This window comes from Lynx rufus, unplaced genomic scaffold (genome assembly GCF_022079265.1).
Source record: "Lynx rufus isolate CCGP_SWC_20201006 ecotype Redwood Valley unplaced genomic scaffold, mLynRuf1.p SCAF_24, whole genome shotgun sequence".
Taxonomy (NCBI): domain Eukaryota; kingdom Metazoa; phylum Chordata; class Mammalia; order Carnivora; family Felidae; genus Lynx; species Lynx rufus.
The window spans coordinates 942,085-959,469 of record NW_025814839.1 but is presented as its reverse complement, the minus strand read 5'-3'; the positions used below and the strand labels follow the sequence as shown (position 1 = coordinate 959,469).

The 17,385-nt window shown below is 52.2% G+C and overlaps 1 protein-coding gene across 2 annotated transcripts in view; it reads right to left on the bottom strand.

Moving 5' to 3' along the window:
- Window positions 1-752: 752 nt before the first annotated feature.
- The window catches only part of RILPL1 (Rab interacting lysosomal protein like 1), a 39,915-nt gene continuing 23,282 nt past the window's right edge, over window positions 753-17,385 (bottom strand). The window contains exons 5-7 of one of the 2 annotated variants that reach the window (XM_047088329.1): window positions 12,375-12,547; window positions 10,371-10,463; window positions 753-1,728 (exon numbers count right to left, since the gene is read on the bottom strand). In XM_047088329.1, coding sequence (XP_046944285.1) covers window positions 1,581-1,728; window positions 10,371-10,463; window positions 12,375-12,547 — 414 coding nt within the window. In that variant the 3' untranslated portion in view covers window positions 753-1,580. Of the gene's footprint in view, window positions 1,729-7,435; window positions 7,660-10,370; window positions 10,464-12,374; window positions 12,548-17,385 lie in introns of those variants that run through there. The other variant, XM_047088330.1, reaches the window with a different exon arrangement.

Below are 17,385 nucleotides of genomic sequence, written 5' to 3'. Positions count from 1 at the left end.
GTCTCCAGACGTTGCCAAACGTCGCTGGGGGGCGTTGAAACCCACTATCTTACGTACTGATGTGGAATCATTTCCAGGGTATTCTAAGAAAAGGAAGGTACAGCATAGCACATATATAGTATGCTGCCATTTATGTAAAAAAAAAAAAAAAAGAAAGAAAAAATATATTTTGTTACATAACTGCATGTATATTTATAAACCCTTTCAGGAAAGACACCCAAGAAACTGGCAACACTGGTTGCTCCTGGGGAAAGGGCAACCAAAGGTGGCCAGGGGAAGGGAGATTCCTCAATACACCTGCTTTTATACTCTGAGAATAAACTAGCGGCAGTTTTGAGAACCACTGCGCAAAAGCAACGTTATCTTGTCTGATCATTATTTTCAGCAATGTGGAAACAGAGTCCCCGTGAACTCTGCAAACCAACTGATGGTTTCTCAGCAAACCAGGGGAGAAGGTGTAGAACGTGGACCCGTCAGATGTACTTGAGAGCTCTGTTAGCACACGCTGCCTCTCTCAATCTGTCAGCACCCAGCCTGTGCCCTGGGTCCTCCGTGGGTAGAGAGAAAGTGCTATTTGGGCAAAACCCCAACTCAGCAGATGCAGGCTTCTGGCTCTCCGTCTGCCACCACAGCCCCATGAGTCAGCCAGACGTGTAGTCCCCAAACCACCTCTCCACCCACTGCCCTCACCCTGGCACTGGCAGGTCTACTCCCCACCCCCATCCTGCACCCCCTAGGCTCCCCAACCCCATTCCACATCCGCTCTGGGACACTTGTCTTCTTTATAGGGGACTGTGTTTAATGGATTGAAGGCTAAAAGAAAAAAAGGGTGGGGGGGAACAAACGAGAAATGAGAAAGGCTGCAATGTCTCATCCTTAGCAACTTTGTTTGGTTAGCACTGCATAACTCACAGCCGATTCCAAGGCACTCGCTACATGCTCTAGGCAGTATCAGTAACAAGGTGCAAAAGAGAACCACCAGCTCTTACAAAGTTGTGTCCAGTTTCTGGGTGGGAGGACGGTGGTCCTTAGCTTCTGTTGCTTTGCATCTAAGTGGGGCCAGCCCGTCTGGTGACTTTGGGGGCCCGGTTTATCTAATGGATGCATCCTACGTATTATGCTACCACCGCTGACAATTCCATGAATGAGCTAATGAATACCACTTCCCTGCCTCCCACTTAAGTATGACAAACAGGTGAACAAAACCTCTACACACAGAATTTCATACAAAGCAAGTCAAACAGCAATTATAGTGGCATGTGATGTATTTGGCTTAAAGAAGCTTGTGTTACTGAAGTTAATGCAAAAGTCTGGCCTCTGCTCATGGTTATTATTAAATATATATCCTAAGAGATCGGTCATCTATTATAAACGGTGATAGCCCTGGGTATAAATAAACATTTCTTTAGAGTTTGGCATCAGTTTTTCAGTGTGCTTCCTCAAAGGAGACAGTCTGTTTGAGGGATCAGTCTTGAGGGTGCATCTGAACCAAGAGGTGTGCAAGGTAGTGACCCCTGCCAGGTTCCACTGCAGGTGCTGGCGGTGGACAGTTCAGGTCCAAAGGCAGAGGTGGGCTGCGGTCACAGGTGCTGCAGGGCTTCCTGTCCTTGCTCCGTGTAACCGTCATCACGGTGGGAGTTGTTGACCCACTGGCCGAAGGACTCCTGGATGTGCACGTTTCTCTGTGTGTTGGCCAGACGCTTCTTATCTCGGGAGAAGAAGCTAAACCTTTCGAAAGGGAAAGAGAGAAATGAGAGCCCGCCTTCGCTGTGCACTGTAGCGTTTTTGCAATGCTGGGACACACAGCAGCAGACGTGGAAGGAAGCAGATCAATCCAAGGTGTGAAAGGAGAGGTAGGGGTGCAGGTCAAAGTTATGTGAGAAAGCAGCAGGGGATTCTGCATGTCATTGTCACCGCACCTTGGAGGTGACACAGTGTGAATGGGGCATATGCAACTACTGATGTGTGATGTATCTCATCTCTTACTCAAGCACTGCTGAGGGTCTGTTCTCATTATCAGCGGACATAAAAAAAAAAAAAATGACTAGAAACACACGTCTGGAGTCTCTTTACCCTAACGATGCAGAGAAAGTAATGACTGAGAGCCACCTAGAATTTAAGATGATTCCGACATAAAGAGACAAATGTTTTTCCTTTAGGTAGTTATGTAACGTGAATCGGGAAACTACAAAAGCAGCACATCAGGGCCCAGATTTCCTGGATATTACTGCTAGAGAGGAGTCGGGAGTAGTTATTTTAGAAGAATGAGACAACCAAAAACAAGTAACGGTGCACACAGTTCTGTGACTAAACGCTGTGAAAACCGTCTGCAAATGAGACTGGGGAAACCGTCGGTTTACAGTGTTGAAAACTGACTTAAGGGCGAAAGCCTTTAGACCTTCGCACAGTGACTTGCTGACTGGCAGTGGCCGACATAGACCAAGGGGTCTTTTTAAAACAGCTGTGACTGGGGCGCCTGGGTGGCGCAGTCGGTTAAGCTCCGACTTCAGCCAGGTCACAATCTCGCGGTCCGTGAGTTCAAGCCCCGCATCAGGCTCTGGGCTGATGGCTCAGAGCCTGGAGCCTGTTTCCGATTCTGTGTCTCCCTCTCTCTCTGCCCTGCCCCCCGTTCATGCTCTGTCTCTCTCTGTCCCGAAAATAAATAAACGTTGAAAAAAAAATTAAAAAAAAATAAAACAGCTGTGACTGCTGATCACTGATCAGAGTGAACCATCTGATGCCTAAAAGACGAAGGCAGAAATTACAGGCAAAAAGCTTATACACTGGCCCGTTGACTTTTTAAAATTTTATTTCAAGTAGGCTCCACACCCAACATGGGGTCGCTCTCACGACCCTGAGATTAAGAGTAGCACGCTCCACAGACTGAGCCAGCCAGGCGCCCCGGAACTGGCCCATTTAAAAGGAGGTCTGCCGGGGCGCCTGGGTGGCTCAGTCGGTTAAGTGGCCGACTTCGGCTCAGGTCATGATCTCGCGGTCCGTGAGTTCGAGCCCCGCATCGGGCTCTGTGCTGACAGCTCAGAGCCTGGAGCCTGTTTCAGATTCTGTGTCTCCCTCTCTCTGACCCTCCCCTGTTCATGCTCTGTCTCTCTCTGTCTCAAAAATAAATAAACGTTAAAAAAAAAAAATTTTTAAAAAATAAAAGGAGGTCTGCCTTACTTCCACCTCCACAAAGACCAGGGCCCTCAAGTAAACCTGAGGTGGCCCACCTTGAATTTCTCCCAAAAACCTTGGCTAACTTGCCCTTCGATACTCGTACTTTCTAATGAGATTCATTCTTCTCTCACCAAGTTCTGCTACTCTTCAATTTTGGTTCCTGAACTTGGTGAGAGAGATAATAGCTATGTTACGTTTCCCGGGGGCAGGAATAGGAATGCACCGCTGAGAAACTGAAGCTTCAAATCAACTATTTTTAGTTCCTCTGTCTGTTCACCTATTAGCTCCCCCCTACTCCCACCCCCCCGGCTTGTAAGTGCTGTGGCCTATGGAGTTCAGTTTTAATCACATCTGGGCAAACATGATTTTATTATTCTGTGATTACTGGACCCTACGGTCACCTCCTACCGGGAATAAAGTGGTCTTTCACTGTAAAGCTGGGGCAAGCCAAGTGTATCTGGAGAAATTCTCCCTACCAGCTAAAGGCTTTTTTCTCTACAACAGACATGCGTCCTGACACACAAAGGCACAATTTTCATACCGGGTTATTTGCGAGCTCTCTCCATAGTGTGATCAGGGCAATCAGCTGGCCAAAAATACAGCAACACATCACTGCCACATGTCACCTCTACCTGACTCAAGCAGGAAAGCCACATGCCGCTTCCTGTCCAAGGGGACCCAGAGAGACACAAAGCGTTGGTCCCCTCCTCACGGGATCAAATGGCTTTCTGACGATGGCTCGGCGAAACAAAGCGGTTTAGAAAGCTAGGGCGTGAAGGTCGAACACGGCATTAGTGTCACTCGGGGGTTGGGGGGGGTGGTGGTCACAGTGGGCGTTGATTACTGACCCGTCACTTAAAGGACCTTCTTTACTGGATCACGGACAAGGTGATTTTTAGAACGGAAACGAGAAAAGACAAAAAGAATTATCGGTGACAGAGCCGAGAATTCCGCAGCTGCCCTCGTGCAGATCGAGACTCACGGGCACAGGTCTGAAATCACATTCCACACACGCGCGCGGGTGGGGGCCATGCAGCTGGAGTGGCCAAGGAAGACAGGCCGGCCTTGGCAGAGCCTCAGCACACATTCCAAAGGCACAGCTCAGAACGCAAGCAGAAACACACACAGTGCCTACAAGGGAAACGAGTCGTCGGACAGGTTGCAGGGTGGGGTCATCTATTATCAGTCCCGCTGCTACCATGGGCATTATGGCTGTAAAGATCCTGGTTAGGAAAGTACAGATAGACACAGAGAAGATAAAAACAGAGGAGGCATGAAAAACAAACACATTCCACGCACAGACCGGCTGAAGGGTTTGCTTATAGGAGGCGTTACGGATGGAACTGTGTCCCCCCCCCCCCCCAAACTCATGGTGAAGTCCTCCCATGACCTCGGAAAGCGACCTTATTTGGAGGAGGTAACAAGAGAAAGTTCTACTAGAGAAGAGTGGATCTTTTTTTTCCTTTTTTTTTTTTTTTTGTTTATTTTTGAGAGACAGCACGAGCAGGGGAGGGGCAGAGAGGGAGACGCAGAATCCGAAGCGGCTCCAGGGTCTGAGCTGGCGGCACAGAGCCCAACGCGGGGCTCAAACTCAAGAACCGAGGGATCATGACCTGAGCCAAAGTTGGATGCTCAACCGCCTGAGCCACCCAGGCGCCCCGAGAAGAGCAGATCTTTATAAAAGGGGGAAATCTGGACACACACACACACACACAGGGGGGCTGTTCTGTGAAGATGAAGGCAGAGATCCAGGTGATGCCTCCACGTGCCAGCAAAGGCCAAAGATCGCAAGCAAACCACTGAAGCTAGGAGAGGCACGGAACATTCTCTCCCGGTCCTCAGGGGGAACGGGCCCTGGCCTCCCCTGGCTCCGGGACTCCCAGCCTCCAGGAGGGTGAGACAAAGCATTTCTGTCGCTGAAGGCTCCCAGTTGGCGGCTCTTTATTAAGGCAGCCCTAGCAAAGTCACGCAGCACCGAGGGAAGACAGGGTCGGCCTCGGGGCTGAAAAGCAGGCCTGGGTTTGGGAAAGAAGGAGTCAAAACCCGCTATAGCTTAGTGGGGACACCCTCGGTGTCTTCCAGCAAATCTCCCCCACTACCACGCACCGCAGGCCCGGTGCCCCGAAGAAGGCAGCTGGCGTGGCGGGGGGGGGGGGGGGGTCCAGGAGAGAAGACGAGTGGGCGGGGCAAGAGGACCGAGGCAGAGCATGTGCACGGGCCACCCCCGCTGCTAAGTCAGAGCTGACACCGAGTTCTCGTCCGTCCCTGGTCTTGGCAAGGAAAACGAAGAAGAAACGACACTCAAGTCAGAATCAGAGCTTATTCTGAACAATTTTGATTTTTTTTTTTTTTTTTTTTAGATGCGGCTGGGGAAAAGATAGAATGTGAGTGTCTAGTGAGGTTTGGGATTATCTGTGTTTGGATTTACCTTTGATACACTTCAAAAGGCAGCTGGGAGTTGGCATCCTGGCAGAACCACGTGGATGTCTTCTCACGGCGATGAGAAAAGGGGGCACCTTTTGTCATCTGAACGTGCCCAATCCCCAGAGGCCGGGCTGTCCGGCACTGTTGGCTTTCCAGGGGCTCGACCTCTGCCAGGACCCCTCTTGGCCCCCAAAGACACAGTCACTGTGGAGGATGGCCCCAGATGCAGGGTGAGATGTATGCCCGCCTGGAAATGCTGGGCTTCATTTGGGGTCCCATCAGGGGTCAGACTGGTGCACAGGGGACTCGGGACACCTGGAAGGTTCCAGTCAAGTAACTATATGCTTCACTGAATGGACGGCCCCCTTCCTTCCCAGAAGCCTCCCTGTCCTCTGAAGGGACAGCCACTTCCTGGGAAAAGACTGGCTTGGGCACCTGGGTGGCTCAGTAAGTTAAGTGTCTGACTTACGCTCAGGTCATGATCTCATGGTTCGTGGGTTCGAGCCCCGCGTCGGGCTCTGTGCTGACCGCCTGGAGCCTGGAGCCTGCTTCGGATTCTGTGTCTCCTGCTCTCTCTGCCCCTCCCCTGCTTGTGCTCTGTCTCTCTCTCTCTCTCTCTCAAAAATAAATAAGCATTAAAAAAAAAAAAAAAGACTGGCTTTTTTTGGTCAAAAGTTTATGTCTGAATATGGTGTGGCTGGCTTTACCTTCTCCCTCCCCACTGATTATTTCTGGAAGATGCAAACCAAATGCAGTTCTAACAGTGGCATTTCAGGCAGTGCAATGGGCGGCTGTGAGGAAGCTATTTCTGGGCTGAAGCAAGGAGGGCGGTGGGTAGGAGGACAGGGACTAGTGTCTGATACTTGGGTGGCTGCCTCCTCTGAGGCCAACCTCTCGGGCGCAGAAGAACCATTGCCTGCGCCCTACCTCCCTGGCCGGCCCCTCCGCCCCTGCTCAGCAGACAGCTGGGTGCTGTGTGTACCTCTGTAACGGAGAGACAGAGGCCACACAAAGGGGGCGCTGGTGCCTGGTGGCCGCTGGGGACAAGACTGGAGTCACTCAGCGCTCCCTCGTGACCTTCCCAGGCAGTGCCAACCTGGACTCTCCGGCCGGCAGCTGCTCAGTCACAAGCTTTTCTTGGACCGTCTTCTGGGCACAGTTTTAACTGGTGACAGGAGTTTCTGGTTCCCTTCGCCGGTTCAGCTTGTGGTGCACTTGGGACAGAAGGGACTGGGCAGTCGGCCCACAGCTGGTGACTCAGGAATGGGGCAAGGAAACGGGCGGTGGGAGGTACGCAGAAGGCACGGTTCAAACCCCACCTCTGACCCTTCCCAATGGTACGATCTAAATGAAGTCAGTGGGCTTCTCTGGGCCCGATATTCATCTGAGAAGTGGGGCTAAGTCTCCCAGCTCTGAGTCTCTGATCAGGGGGAAGATACCTCAGTGTAGGTGCTCTAAGCTGATGGAGCCCCTGCAGACCTCCAGGGTAGGTACTGCTCACACACTGGTGGGTGGAAAAAACCGGTCAAGGGCATGAGGTTGAGCTAGGAAGCAGCCAGGTCCTGTACTAAAGAGGCTGTGTGATTCGTATTCCACAAAAGCAAGGACCGAGGGACAAGCGGACCCCGATGGGTGCCAGAGGTGTGAGGGATGGGAAGGGAGGCGGGCATGAAACCATGTTAAGAGCCCCATTCCCTGCCCCAGCCCCAGGAAAGATTCGTCCCGGCCCCTGGCTCTGGGCTCACAGGCCACACTGACAGTTCTCAGTCAGCAGCCGAGGTGGACAAAGGCGACCAGTGTCCTGCCTGGGCTGGTCAAAAGCCTTTTGTGCCAGTCTGATCTTCTAGTCATCCCCTAGAAGGCCGGGGTGGCCATGGGACTGGCCACCTGCACCCTGTGGACGGGGGGATTCTGATTTCTCTCTCCCCCTCTGTGTGTTTCTCGCTCTCTGGCTCCCCAATTCCAGCGGCTTCTCTTCCCAGTCTCGGAGCCCCAGGTCTTGCTGAGCAGACAGAGGCCACAGTGAAGGGGAGAAGGGCCCAGAGTCCTTTGTAGAACAGTCTGGAAAAAAGGATTAGACACCACAGCCTATTCAGGTGTGGGTAGAGGGACCAGTGGGAAGAAGACTGTTGGCTAATTCTGATAACTCGTCTCTGCATTTTATCCAGTTTGGGATACGCAAAAGCCCCTCTTAATTGTCTGCTTGCGAGTAAAGGGGGGCTGGAGCAGAAAACTCTAAAACCGAGGACAGCCCCGCTTGGAGGGCAGGCTTACAGCTGTGTACATCCTAGGGTTACGGCGCTAGAGGCGTTAAAAGATTTGTTTTTAGTTTATTTTGAGAGAGAGACAAAGAGAGTGAGTGGGGGAGGGGCAGAGAGAGAGAGAGAGGGGGAGAGAGAATCCCAAGCAGGCTCCGCACCGTCAGCACGGAGCCCGATGCCAGGCCCGAACCGTGAGATCATGACTTGAGCTGAAACCAAGAGTCAGACGCGTAACCAACTGAGCCACCCAGGCGCCCCTAAGAGGGTCTGATTTTTAAAGACCTGGCAACGAATCGCTGAAGGAAGCACAGGCCTGGTCTCTCGGTCCTGCCCCTCCTCAGCCCAGGGGCGGATTATGTGGGCTCATGAACTTTGTCTCAGCTTCCCCAGGTCTTAACCCAAAGCTGTAGCTACTGAAGCACAAGGTCAATGATGCTCATTCCTGCACGTCTGTGTGGGGCTGGCAGATGGCTCAGGGTTCAACAAAAGTCAATCCCATTGCTTAGCGCTGGATGAGAAACGCTAACCAAGGGTGAGAGTCTCCCTGGGTACTGAGTACATCATAAGACTTCAGACTGGAGGACCCTCACCCCCATGATGAGGCCACAACGGACACCCAATCCTTCTGACCGCCCAGCCCTGTGAGCCCCGTGGGACCCGTCCTCCCCCCTACTTCCGGTCCATCTGAACCAGACCAAGTTTGAGCCATCCCAGCCTCAGGCATGTGGAGGAGACCCAACCCGGCTGATGGATATACTGTCCTGTGATTGGCTTAGAGGCCATGTGAGCCGGTCTGAGCCAATGAGACTTGATTCCGTGACTCCTGTGGAAGATTCTCTTCCCACTGGAGTCTCAGACAGAAGAAAGCAGAAGGCTGAGCTGATGTCTGCCATGTTGCCACCCTGAGGGACAGTGTGTTCAGGAAAACAGCCAGAGGTGGAGGGAATGAGGCAAAGCCCTGACGACAAGGCCTAGATTCAGCTGAGCCTGAAGCCAGTCTGACCTGGGAATTTTTGGTCCCTTAGCTCCCAGTCTTTCTTCAGTTACTTTGAGTGGAGTTTCAATTGCCAATGTTATTACTAATTAATACATGGCCAAACAGTGCTGGGACTCAGAGGAAGCCTTTCTGGTTACAAGTTCCACCCTTCAGTAAGTATTTACGGCTAACCAGAACTGGGGACTGCACACAGGGATCGAGGGCCAAGCAAATAAGCAACGTGAGGCTGGCGAGAGGGGCTTGGGAAGGAGCCACGCGTTCACGCACATGCTCCAGAGGGCGGCCGGCCTTTTCCAAGAGCAGTCACAAGGCTGCACGTGTCCTGGTTTCCCCTCCCGGCCACCAATGCTGAGCGTTCAGTCGCTTCACAGGGTGAGGGCTAGCCGAGGATTTCCTAACGTAACTGGCTTTGTAAAGGGTGAGGTCCCCGAGTGACACCCCAGTGCCCCTCCCCACACACTCCCGGTGGCTCTTCCGACTCTTGCCACCTCCTTTCACAAAGCTTCTGCCAGAGTTTGGGAGAAAGAGAGGAAGAGGGTAGAGCCAGAAGGCCCGGAGGGAGGAAGACCCTCTCGGGAGAGACATCAAGGCTACAAGACAACAGCGTGAGCACGCGCACCCTGCAAATAGTTCGAAACGTGGGCTCTGGGGCCAGGCTGCCCAGGTTTGAACCCTGGCTCTGCGTCTTAACAACTGAACGTCCTTAGGCAGCTGCCTTAGCTTCTTTAACTGTAAAACGGGAATGACAGTGTCTCTACCTCCCAGGGATACGGTGGGGACTGGATGAGATCATCTATCTGCAGGAAAAGAACCTGGCACATAGTAGGCCCTTAGCAGACATTAGCCAACGAGACCAGAAGTTTTAACCCTCTACCTAAAGGGCTGCAGGTGTCAATGAACCTGAAGCCGTATGTGTGGTTTTTCTCTGCCCTCAGGGAAAGGGTCTGCAAACTCTCGGAATCTCAAGGGAGTCTTTTGATGTAAAGAAACACTGAAGTAGTTTAAAGTCTGGTTGAGGGGCAAGGCTGAGTTTCTTTCTTGTGTGCTCCCCACAGCAAACAGGGCCTGACTGCCTGCATGTATTACGCAGCAGTGAATACTTAGTGGAGAGACGGGGGTGGTGTGGGAGTCAGCATGGGAACGCACCGATCGAGCGGACCAGGGCCCAACCCTTCAGACGCTCGAATCTCTCCCACCAGTCTTACTTGCTGCCCAGTGACAGGCCCCCGCCGAAGCCCCGAGGCTTGGCTACAGGCCCCGCCCCCTTTCCACCCTCTCAGCCTTACCCAAACCTCTCTGCCCAGGGAGCCCCTGAAGGAACTCAGCATTCAGGTACAGAGATGAACTCAGAGTCGAGGGCCAGGCCCGGTGTGCTCCGGGGTTAGGCCTGTCTCAGCAGGAGATGGTTAGTGACAAGCCTGGCCCTGGAGCAGGTGCCCAGAAGTGAGAGGCTGTGTGAACCACCAGGTCAGCCGTGAGCGAGCAGCCCCACACTCAGGAAGCACATCACTTACAGTCGCTTGATCCCAGACTCCGGCTGGGGGGACATTCTCGGGTGGGCGACCGGTGGAGGTTGGGGTATTCGATTTTCCTCTTCTATTTCTTCACTGGAAGGAGTTGAGAGGTGTGAGATAAGACAGTCAAAAATTCTGTAAGAGCTGGAATATTCTAGAAGGGTACTGTCTGATGGTCTGGGAGGGCTTGTACTAGGAAGAGGGGGACCTAGGAAGATGGCCATAGTGGCCTGTGCCCCAACAGTCTCTTTGCCTGGGGGGCTGGCCTCTTAGCAGTGGGCGTGGCCAGTGAAGAGAGAGGTCAGCCCTGGAGGCAATGCCTACGGTCTCTTTGGCCCAGCTGGTCAAATGTGAAGAATTTCAGGAAAGGAACCCACATCTCAGAAACGCAATCTTCAGTTTCCTCTGAAGAATCTTGCCACACAGAACCTGTCCTTGCCAAATGCTATCTTCATACCTTTGTGGCTTCTTCCATCTCAACATCTCCCATACCCGACTAGTACCCTATCCTTTAGGGAAGGGCCCAGTTCAAATGCCACCTCTGCCATGAAGTCTTCCTGGTTTCTACCCCATCCCTGAGAAGTAAACTCTCCCTTTGAACAGCCAGTGCACACAGCATCAGTAAAACTTTCTTATGTGCCAGGCTTACAGTGGGTTTTCAATAAAAATACACGGCACTGTGTCTTCTGTGCCTCTCGTTTTCCCTACTGGAGCAGGGACCACATCTGGTGCATCTGTCCTTCCTTCTGGCTCTCCACTCAAGAAGTATTTGTCGCATACCGACTCTGTGCTAAGCTCTATCCTAAGTCTTGGGAACTTAGCCATGAACAAGACGAATGTGGTTTCTGGTCTCACGTTGTTATAGTCTGGTATGGAAACATACAATAAAACAAGCACATTAACGAACAGGATTTCAAAAAGACGGTGAAGGGGGCGCCTGGGTGGCGCAGTCGGTTAAGCGTCCGACTTCAGCCAGGTCACGATCTCGCGGTCCGTGAGTTCGAGCCCCGCGTCGGGCTCTGGGCTGATGGCTCAGAGCCTGGAGCCTGTTTCCGATTCTGTGTCTCCCTCTCTCTCTGACCCTCCCCAATTCATGCTCTGTCTCTCTCTGTCCCAAAAATAAATAAACGTTGAAAAAAAAATTAAAAAAAAAAAAAAGACGGTGAAGGACTGTGAACTGAGTAAAGTGACAGTGACTGGGACAGGGCACTCCTTTGAAAGGGAGATAATGTGGAAGGAAGGCCTCTCTGAGGAGGTGACCTCTGACCTGAATCCTGAGTGACCAGCAGTCAACCATGGGAAGAGTCAAAGAGAATGTTTTCCCAGCTACAGGACCAGCATGTGCAAAGGTCCTGAGGTAGAAACAAATGTAGTACGTTTTGAGAAACCAATAGAGGGGTAGTGTGTATAAAGCTGAACCAGTATGTACAATCGAGGAACTGGATTTTAAATGTTATTTTAGTTTAACTCATTTAAACTTAAATAGCCACTCAGCTAGTGGCTTTCGTAGGAGACAGTGCAGCCCTAATATATGCAAGGAGGTCACTGGCCAAGAACCGAATGAACAAATACTTAGGCTGCACAGCTCTGCCATCTCTTTTCTGCAAATTTCTAACATCCAAAAAGCTCTAAAAACAAAAATTCATTTTTTGGTCATTCATTTGGTGGCAACACCTGAAAAACTCTCGTGAGGCCGATGACAGTGTTTATCCCGTGTCGTATGAATACTCACATCTTGGCCACAAAAATATTAGCGTGTTTGATTTGGGGGGGCCGCCGCAGGGCTCGCTGGTGGTGTGCGTTATGTATTCCTTTCTAACAGCTGGGAAGTGCTGAATCAGAAAACGCACCTGGGCCCAAGAGTTTCAGAAAGGGATCGTGAACTTGTGCGTTAAGTGCTTCCAGACAGGGTCCCCGGAACGGAGACAGATGCAGTCCTTGTCCTTCCCAAACTCCGCACAACCCCAGCAAGGAGCCAGCCCTGGAGCTCCCGGGGACGCTCACCTCTTATAGTACGCCAGCTCCTCCTGCAACAAAAACACCTTGGACTTGAGTTCGTTCCTCTCGTGCAGCACGTCCCGCAGCTCCTGCAGGGTGAAGCGGGGGCGGTTGGGGTCCTTGAGATCCATGGCCATCTTCTCCGCCTCTGAGACACACTCCTCTCCGCCCGGCTCCGTCTGGAGAGGCAGAGATGCTGCTAATGAATTCCTGGCGGCCACCAGCACCAGCACCCACCCCGCATCCTGCCGGAGCCCGAATCTCCCACCCTCCCGGGGCCTCGCAGCTTGCCAAGGGCGCTATTTTAAGAACTCGCAGGCGGCCTCTGCTCACGTTCTGTGCAGTCAGCATCGCGGTGGAGACGAAAGCCAGCGGCCACCTGTTCATTGTTCGCCTTCTCAGCAGCCAGCCCTGCCGTCCTGGTGCCTCCCCACCTGACTCAGGGGTTTATTACCAACACCACTAAAAGGTGTCCAGGGGGAAGAAACAGCACGCCCCAAATGCTGCCGCCCCCATAGATCTGCTTTCCTTGTCCCATATTCTCTCCTCGTATTCTTACGAAGACCGTTGCTAAGAAGACCTTTGCTAATTTGGCCAAAGTTGTTAAAATCAGAGCTTATGCCCAGTTTTCTCTTCCCTTTTCATTTAACATGGAGTCGTACAGGTTTTCCCATTTGTTCCTGGACTTCTGGTCAAGCCCCGTCATCTCCAGTGGCTGAGGGATCAGAGGGAGCCCAGGGGAAGAGGCAGGTGACATCACAGCAGGTGTGCACGGGCGGGGCATTTCTCTTTCCACGAAGGCCCCTCAGATGGACCGGAGCGTGCTAAGTCACCTGCTTCAGGCCAGACCCTAACCCCATCCTCCCTCCCTTTCTCACAGCAAGAAGGTTTTTAAAACAAAACAAAACAAAACACAACTGGTAAGAGACACTTAATATAAAACCGACCATTAAAAATACACTTCGGTGGCACTTAGTACATTCACGGTGTGGTGCAGTCAGCAGCTCTGTCTAGTTCCACAACATGTTCATCACCCCAAAGGAAACTCCATACCCACTAGCCGTCACTCCCCAGCCCTCCTCCCCCCAGACCCTGGCGACCACTGTCTGCTTTCTGTGTCCGTGGATTTGCCCTTTCTGGACATTTCGAATAAATGGAATCAAACAGTATGTTTCCTTTTGTGTCTGGCTTCTTTCAGTTAGCGTCGTGTTTTCCAGGGTCATCCATGCTGTAGCAGGTCAGTGCTTTGTGCCTTTTCATGGCTGAATACTATTCCGCGTATGGATATGCCATGTTTTGTTTATCCTATTACCCACTGAAGGGCATTTCGGTTGTTTCTACCTTTAGGCTATTGTGAACAGTGCTGCCATGAACATCTGTGTACGAGGATTTGTCTGAACCCGTTTTCAATTCCTCCGGGGGGATACCTAGGGGAGGAGCTGCTGGGTCACACGGTCTCTCTCTGTTTAACTGTTTCCTACAGCAGCTGCCCCACTTTACGTTCCGTCAGCAGCGTAGGAGGGTTCCACAGTCTCCACATCCTCTCCAACAAGTGTGTTTTTCTCCTTTTTTTTTTGATAGCAAGGAAGGTTTTGCAAACTGCCTCCGAGTCAGCTGGCCAAATCTGCAGGGGTTTCTGACACCCTTGAACCGCCAATATCCCATCATCAACTAGGAGGAGTGGACAAAAGTTCAGGACCACAGCAGGGAAGCTCTGGAACAGGGGAAAGTGGGGTTGAAACAGAGACACCACCCCCCTGCCCAAAATAAATCCCACAGCAGCATAGGAGGAAATGCATGCCGACTCAGGAGATGACAGAAGGCCAGCAGGTTGAAGGACCCCAGGAGGCAGAGCTGAGATGCCTCCATCCTGGGACAGTCAGCACAGGCTGTTCTGGGAAAGGACACTTGAAAGGAGACACCACTCAGCAGGGCAGATCAAGTGACAGAGAGTCACCCAGCAGGCACAGGTGGGGGAAGTGGGTCTGACCAGGAGTCAGCACGGAGCAGGGGAGGCACCTGGCTCCAGCAGAAGATGGAAATATGCCATCCCCAAGCCCTCTGGGCAATGGAGCGGGGCCTCTTCCCACCCAACAAGTATGGACGACTTCACGTCCCAAGAAGGTTCTCTAGGTATCTGCTGATGCCACACCTTCAGGTGGGCTGTGTCCTCAGGGGACATCTTCAGCGTCTGCCTCCTACAAAGCCACACAGTTGGACAGTGTCCTTCACCCAAGACCATGCATGGCAAGTGCCTTGTATGCAGTAGGCACTCACTAATGCCGATCCCCTTCTCCTGCCCAGGTTAACCACGGAGCATCTTTGGATGTCTGTAATAAACACTGAATAAATAATTGGGATCTCGATAAATACTGGATGTCTCAATAAACATTTCAGCATTTATTGAGCATCACCTGTGTGCCTGCTGGGCACTGAGCTAGTGAGATGAGTCAGCTGGGGTTGGAGGGAAGGTACACATAGACAGAAACTTACAAAGTCCTATAATAAGAGGTGCAAGGACATCAAACTCTAACTGGGAAGGATCATGGAAGACATTACTGCAGAGGTAGTCTCTGTGCATGGCGTCTTGACGAATGTGTAGGAGTTTACCAGGAAGTCTGGGTGTCCCCCAGTGCCCCCCCCCAACATTTTGTGTGGCCTTCACTGTGTTCTAAAACTCTTTAGAATTAGTTCCCAAAAGTTTTTTTTTTAATTTTTTTAATGTTTATTTTTGAGAGAGAGAGAGAGAGCGAGCGAGTGTGAGTGGGGGAGGGGCAAGAGAGAGGGAGACACAGAATCGGAAGCAGGCTCCAGGCTCTGAGCTGTCAGCACAGAGCCCGATGCAGGGCTCAAACTCACAAACCGTGAGATCATGACCTGAGCCGAAGCTGGACACTCAACCGACTGAGCCACCCAGGCGCCCCTCCCAACCGTTTTATATCAGGAGATTTCACATTATTTGGGCCTTGAGCTTCATTTTCGAAGAAATACTGGAAGACTGGGTTACACTGGGCCCACACGGCAACACTGGGCTGGTGCTACATAGCAGCTATTGCCTTTTATGTGTTCTTTCCGTGTCTGCTCCCGCCCCTCCACCCCCCGTTCCTCTGTGCCTGGACCCCATAGGCACGGGCAGCCCCTGCCGTGGACCCAAATTTCAGGCTCACACACTCCCTCCAGCCTCTCCCTTCCCAGATAACTCAGGCCCTGCCATTCACTGGGGCAAGTCTGTGCCTCTCTGTGTCTCTGAGAGGGGCCGTCTGGCAGGGATGCACACCTCCTGGGGAAGGCGAAAAGCCCTTCACGAGGGTTCCCAAATCCTCACTTCCCAAGAGGCCTTTGGGCAAGCTGCCTGATCCCCTCTGGACCTTCATTTCCCCATCTAGCCCTTGACAATCCAGTAATATGTCTAAGCTCTGTTTCCGCCCAGGCACCGGAGACCGGAGATTCCCCAGAACACGTGCTCTCCGGACCCAGCAGGTTCCTACCCACCCCCGTGGGCTGTAAGCACCCAAGAAACGGAAAGGCTTCCTCAGACCTGAGTTCTTTTTCTCTGGGGAAGGGATGTTTCTTTAATCAGAGCAGCAACCTCATGCCCTAGAGCTCGGGGGATTCCCAGACAGGTTTGCAAAAAAGTCCCGACTTCTGGGACCGCTGCCTGAAGTGCAGAAGAGGGAGTGTGGGGCTCCAGCTCTTCCGGAGGCCCTGCAGGTGCCAATGTAGCGCCTCGAGCAGCCCAGGACTGGCCTGTCCTGAGAGAGACCGCGAAGGCTCTTCCCACCGTGGAAATCAGGCCCATCGCCGATGGGTCTTCTAAGTTTACTCCACAAGGGACCACAGAGGTGGCTGGGGTTATCGAGGATTGTCCACTAGTCCCCGGAGGCACTCCGGGCACAGCTTGAAGGAGATGCCCTGAGGCCCCAGCTGTCCCCAGGGAGGCCCCAGAAGCCAGCTGACAAGCAATGGGGCCAGACTGGCTTAAGGAAGGCCACATCCTCCACCAGGGCCCTGCGTCCTGAGGCCCGGCCCCCTGGCCCCTCTCCCCCGACCTGGGCACATCAAGGCCACTATGCTCCCTCAGCTCCTGGCCCAGCAACGGGGGGTGACTCTGCCCTGGTCACCTTCAGTAACTCCAGGCCCACCATGCATGCGTTCAGCCAGAAAACCCAGCTTCACACACCAGCCATCAGGCCCCTGTCTGCTTTCCCTGAGCACTTAAATAAACAAACATTTATTAAGATAACAGAATTTGCAAGGCAGAGACATCAAGTAGGTAACTACTAGCTTCACAGTTTTCTTATGATTTTAGATGAAATCCTTTAGATAGGGAGCCCACCAAATCATTTTCTAGAGGGTTCTATGTCTACCTATCAAAGGTAGAAGAGCCTCCAGTGAAAACATGAGAAACCGGACAAGCTAGACAACATGCTGAGTGAGGGAGCCAGTCAGGACCACGTGTTACGTGATCCCACGTCCCTGAAATGTCCGCAAACAGGCAGATCCAGAGACAGAAAACAGATTCACTGTGGCCAGGGGCTGGGGGAGGCAGAGATGGGGAGTGGCTACTAATGGGTACGGGGTTTCTTTGGGGAGGGATGGAAATGTTCTAGATCGTGGAGATGGTCGTACAATAGAGTGAACATACTAAAACCTGTTGAACTGTATACTTTAAGTGGCTGAGTTGTATGTGAATATCTCAATAACTATGTTATAAAAACATGTAAGGAGGCTTATTTACCGGTGGGCACAGTGAAAGACAGTGATGTAGCTCAGAAAGGATCGCATGAATCGAGGGGGAGAACCGGAGTAACCAAGGCATTGATGAGAACTGATTCCTCCCCACCTCTGGATCCCTCTGTAGCTCCCATCTCCTCTCACCGATCCTATGCCAGGACCAGCCCACCACTCCAGCTGCACCTGTTCCTTCTCCAGAACACCTTCGTGTTCTTTCTCCTGCCTGGAGTGCCCTGCCCCACGTTCCTCCCTAGGCATCATCCTAGCTATCCCATAAGACTTG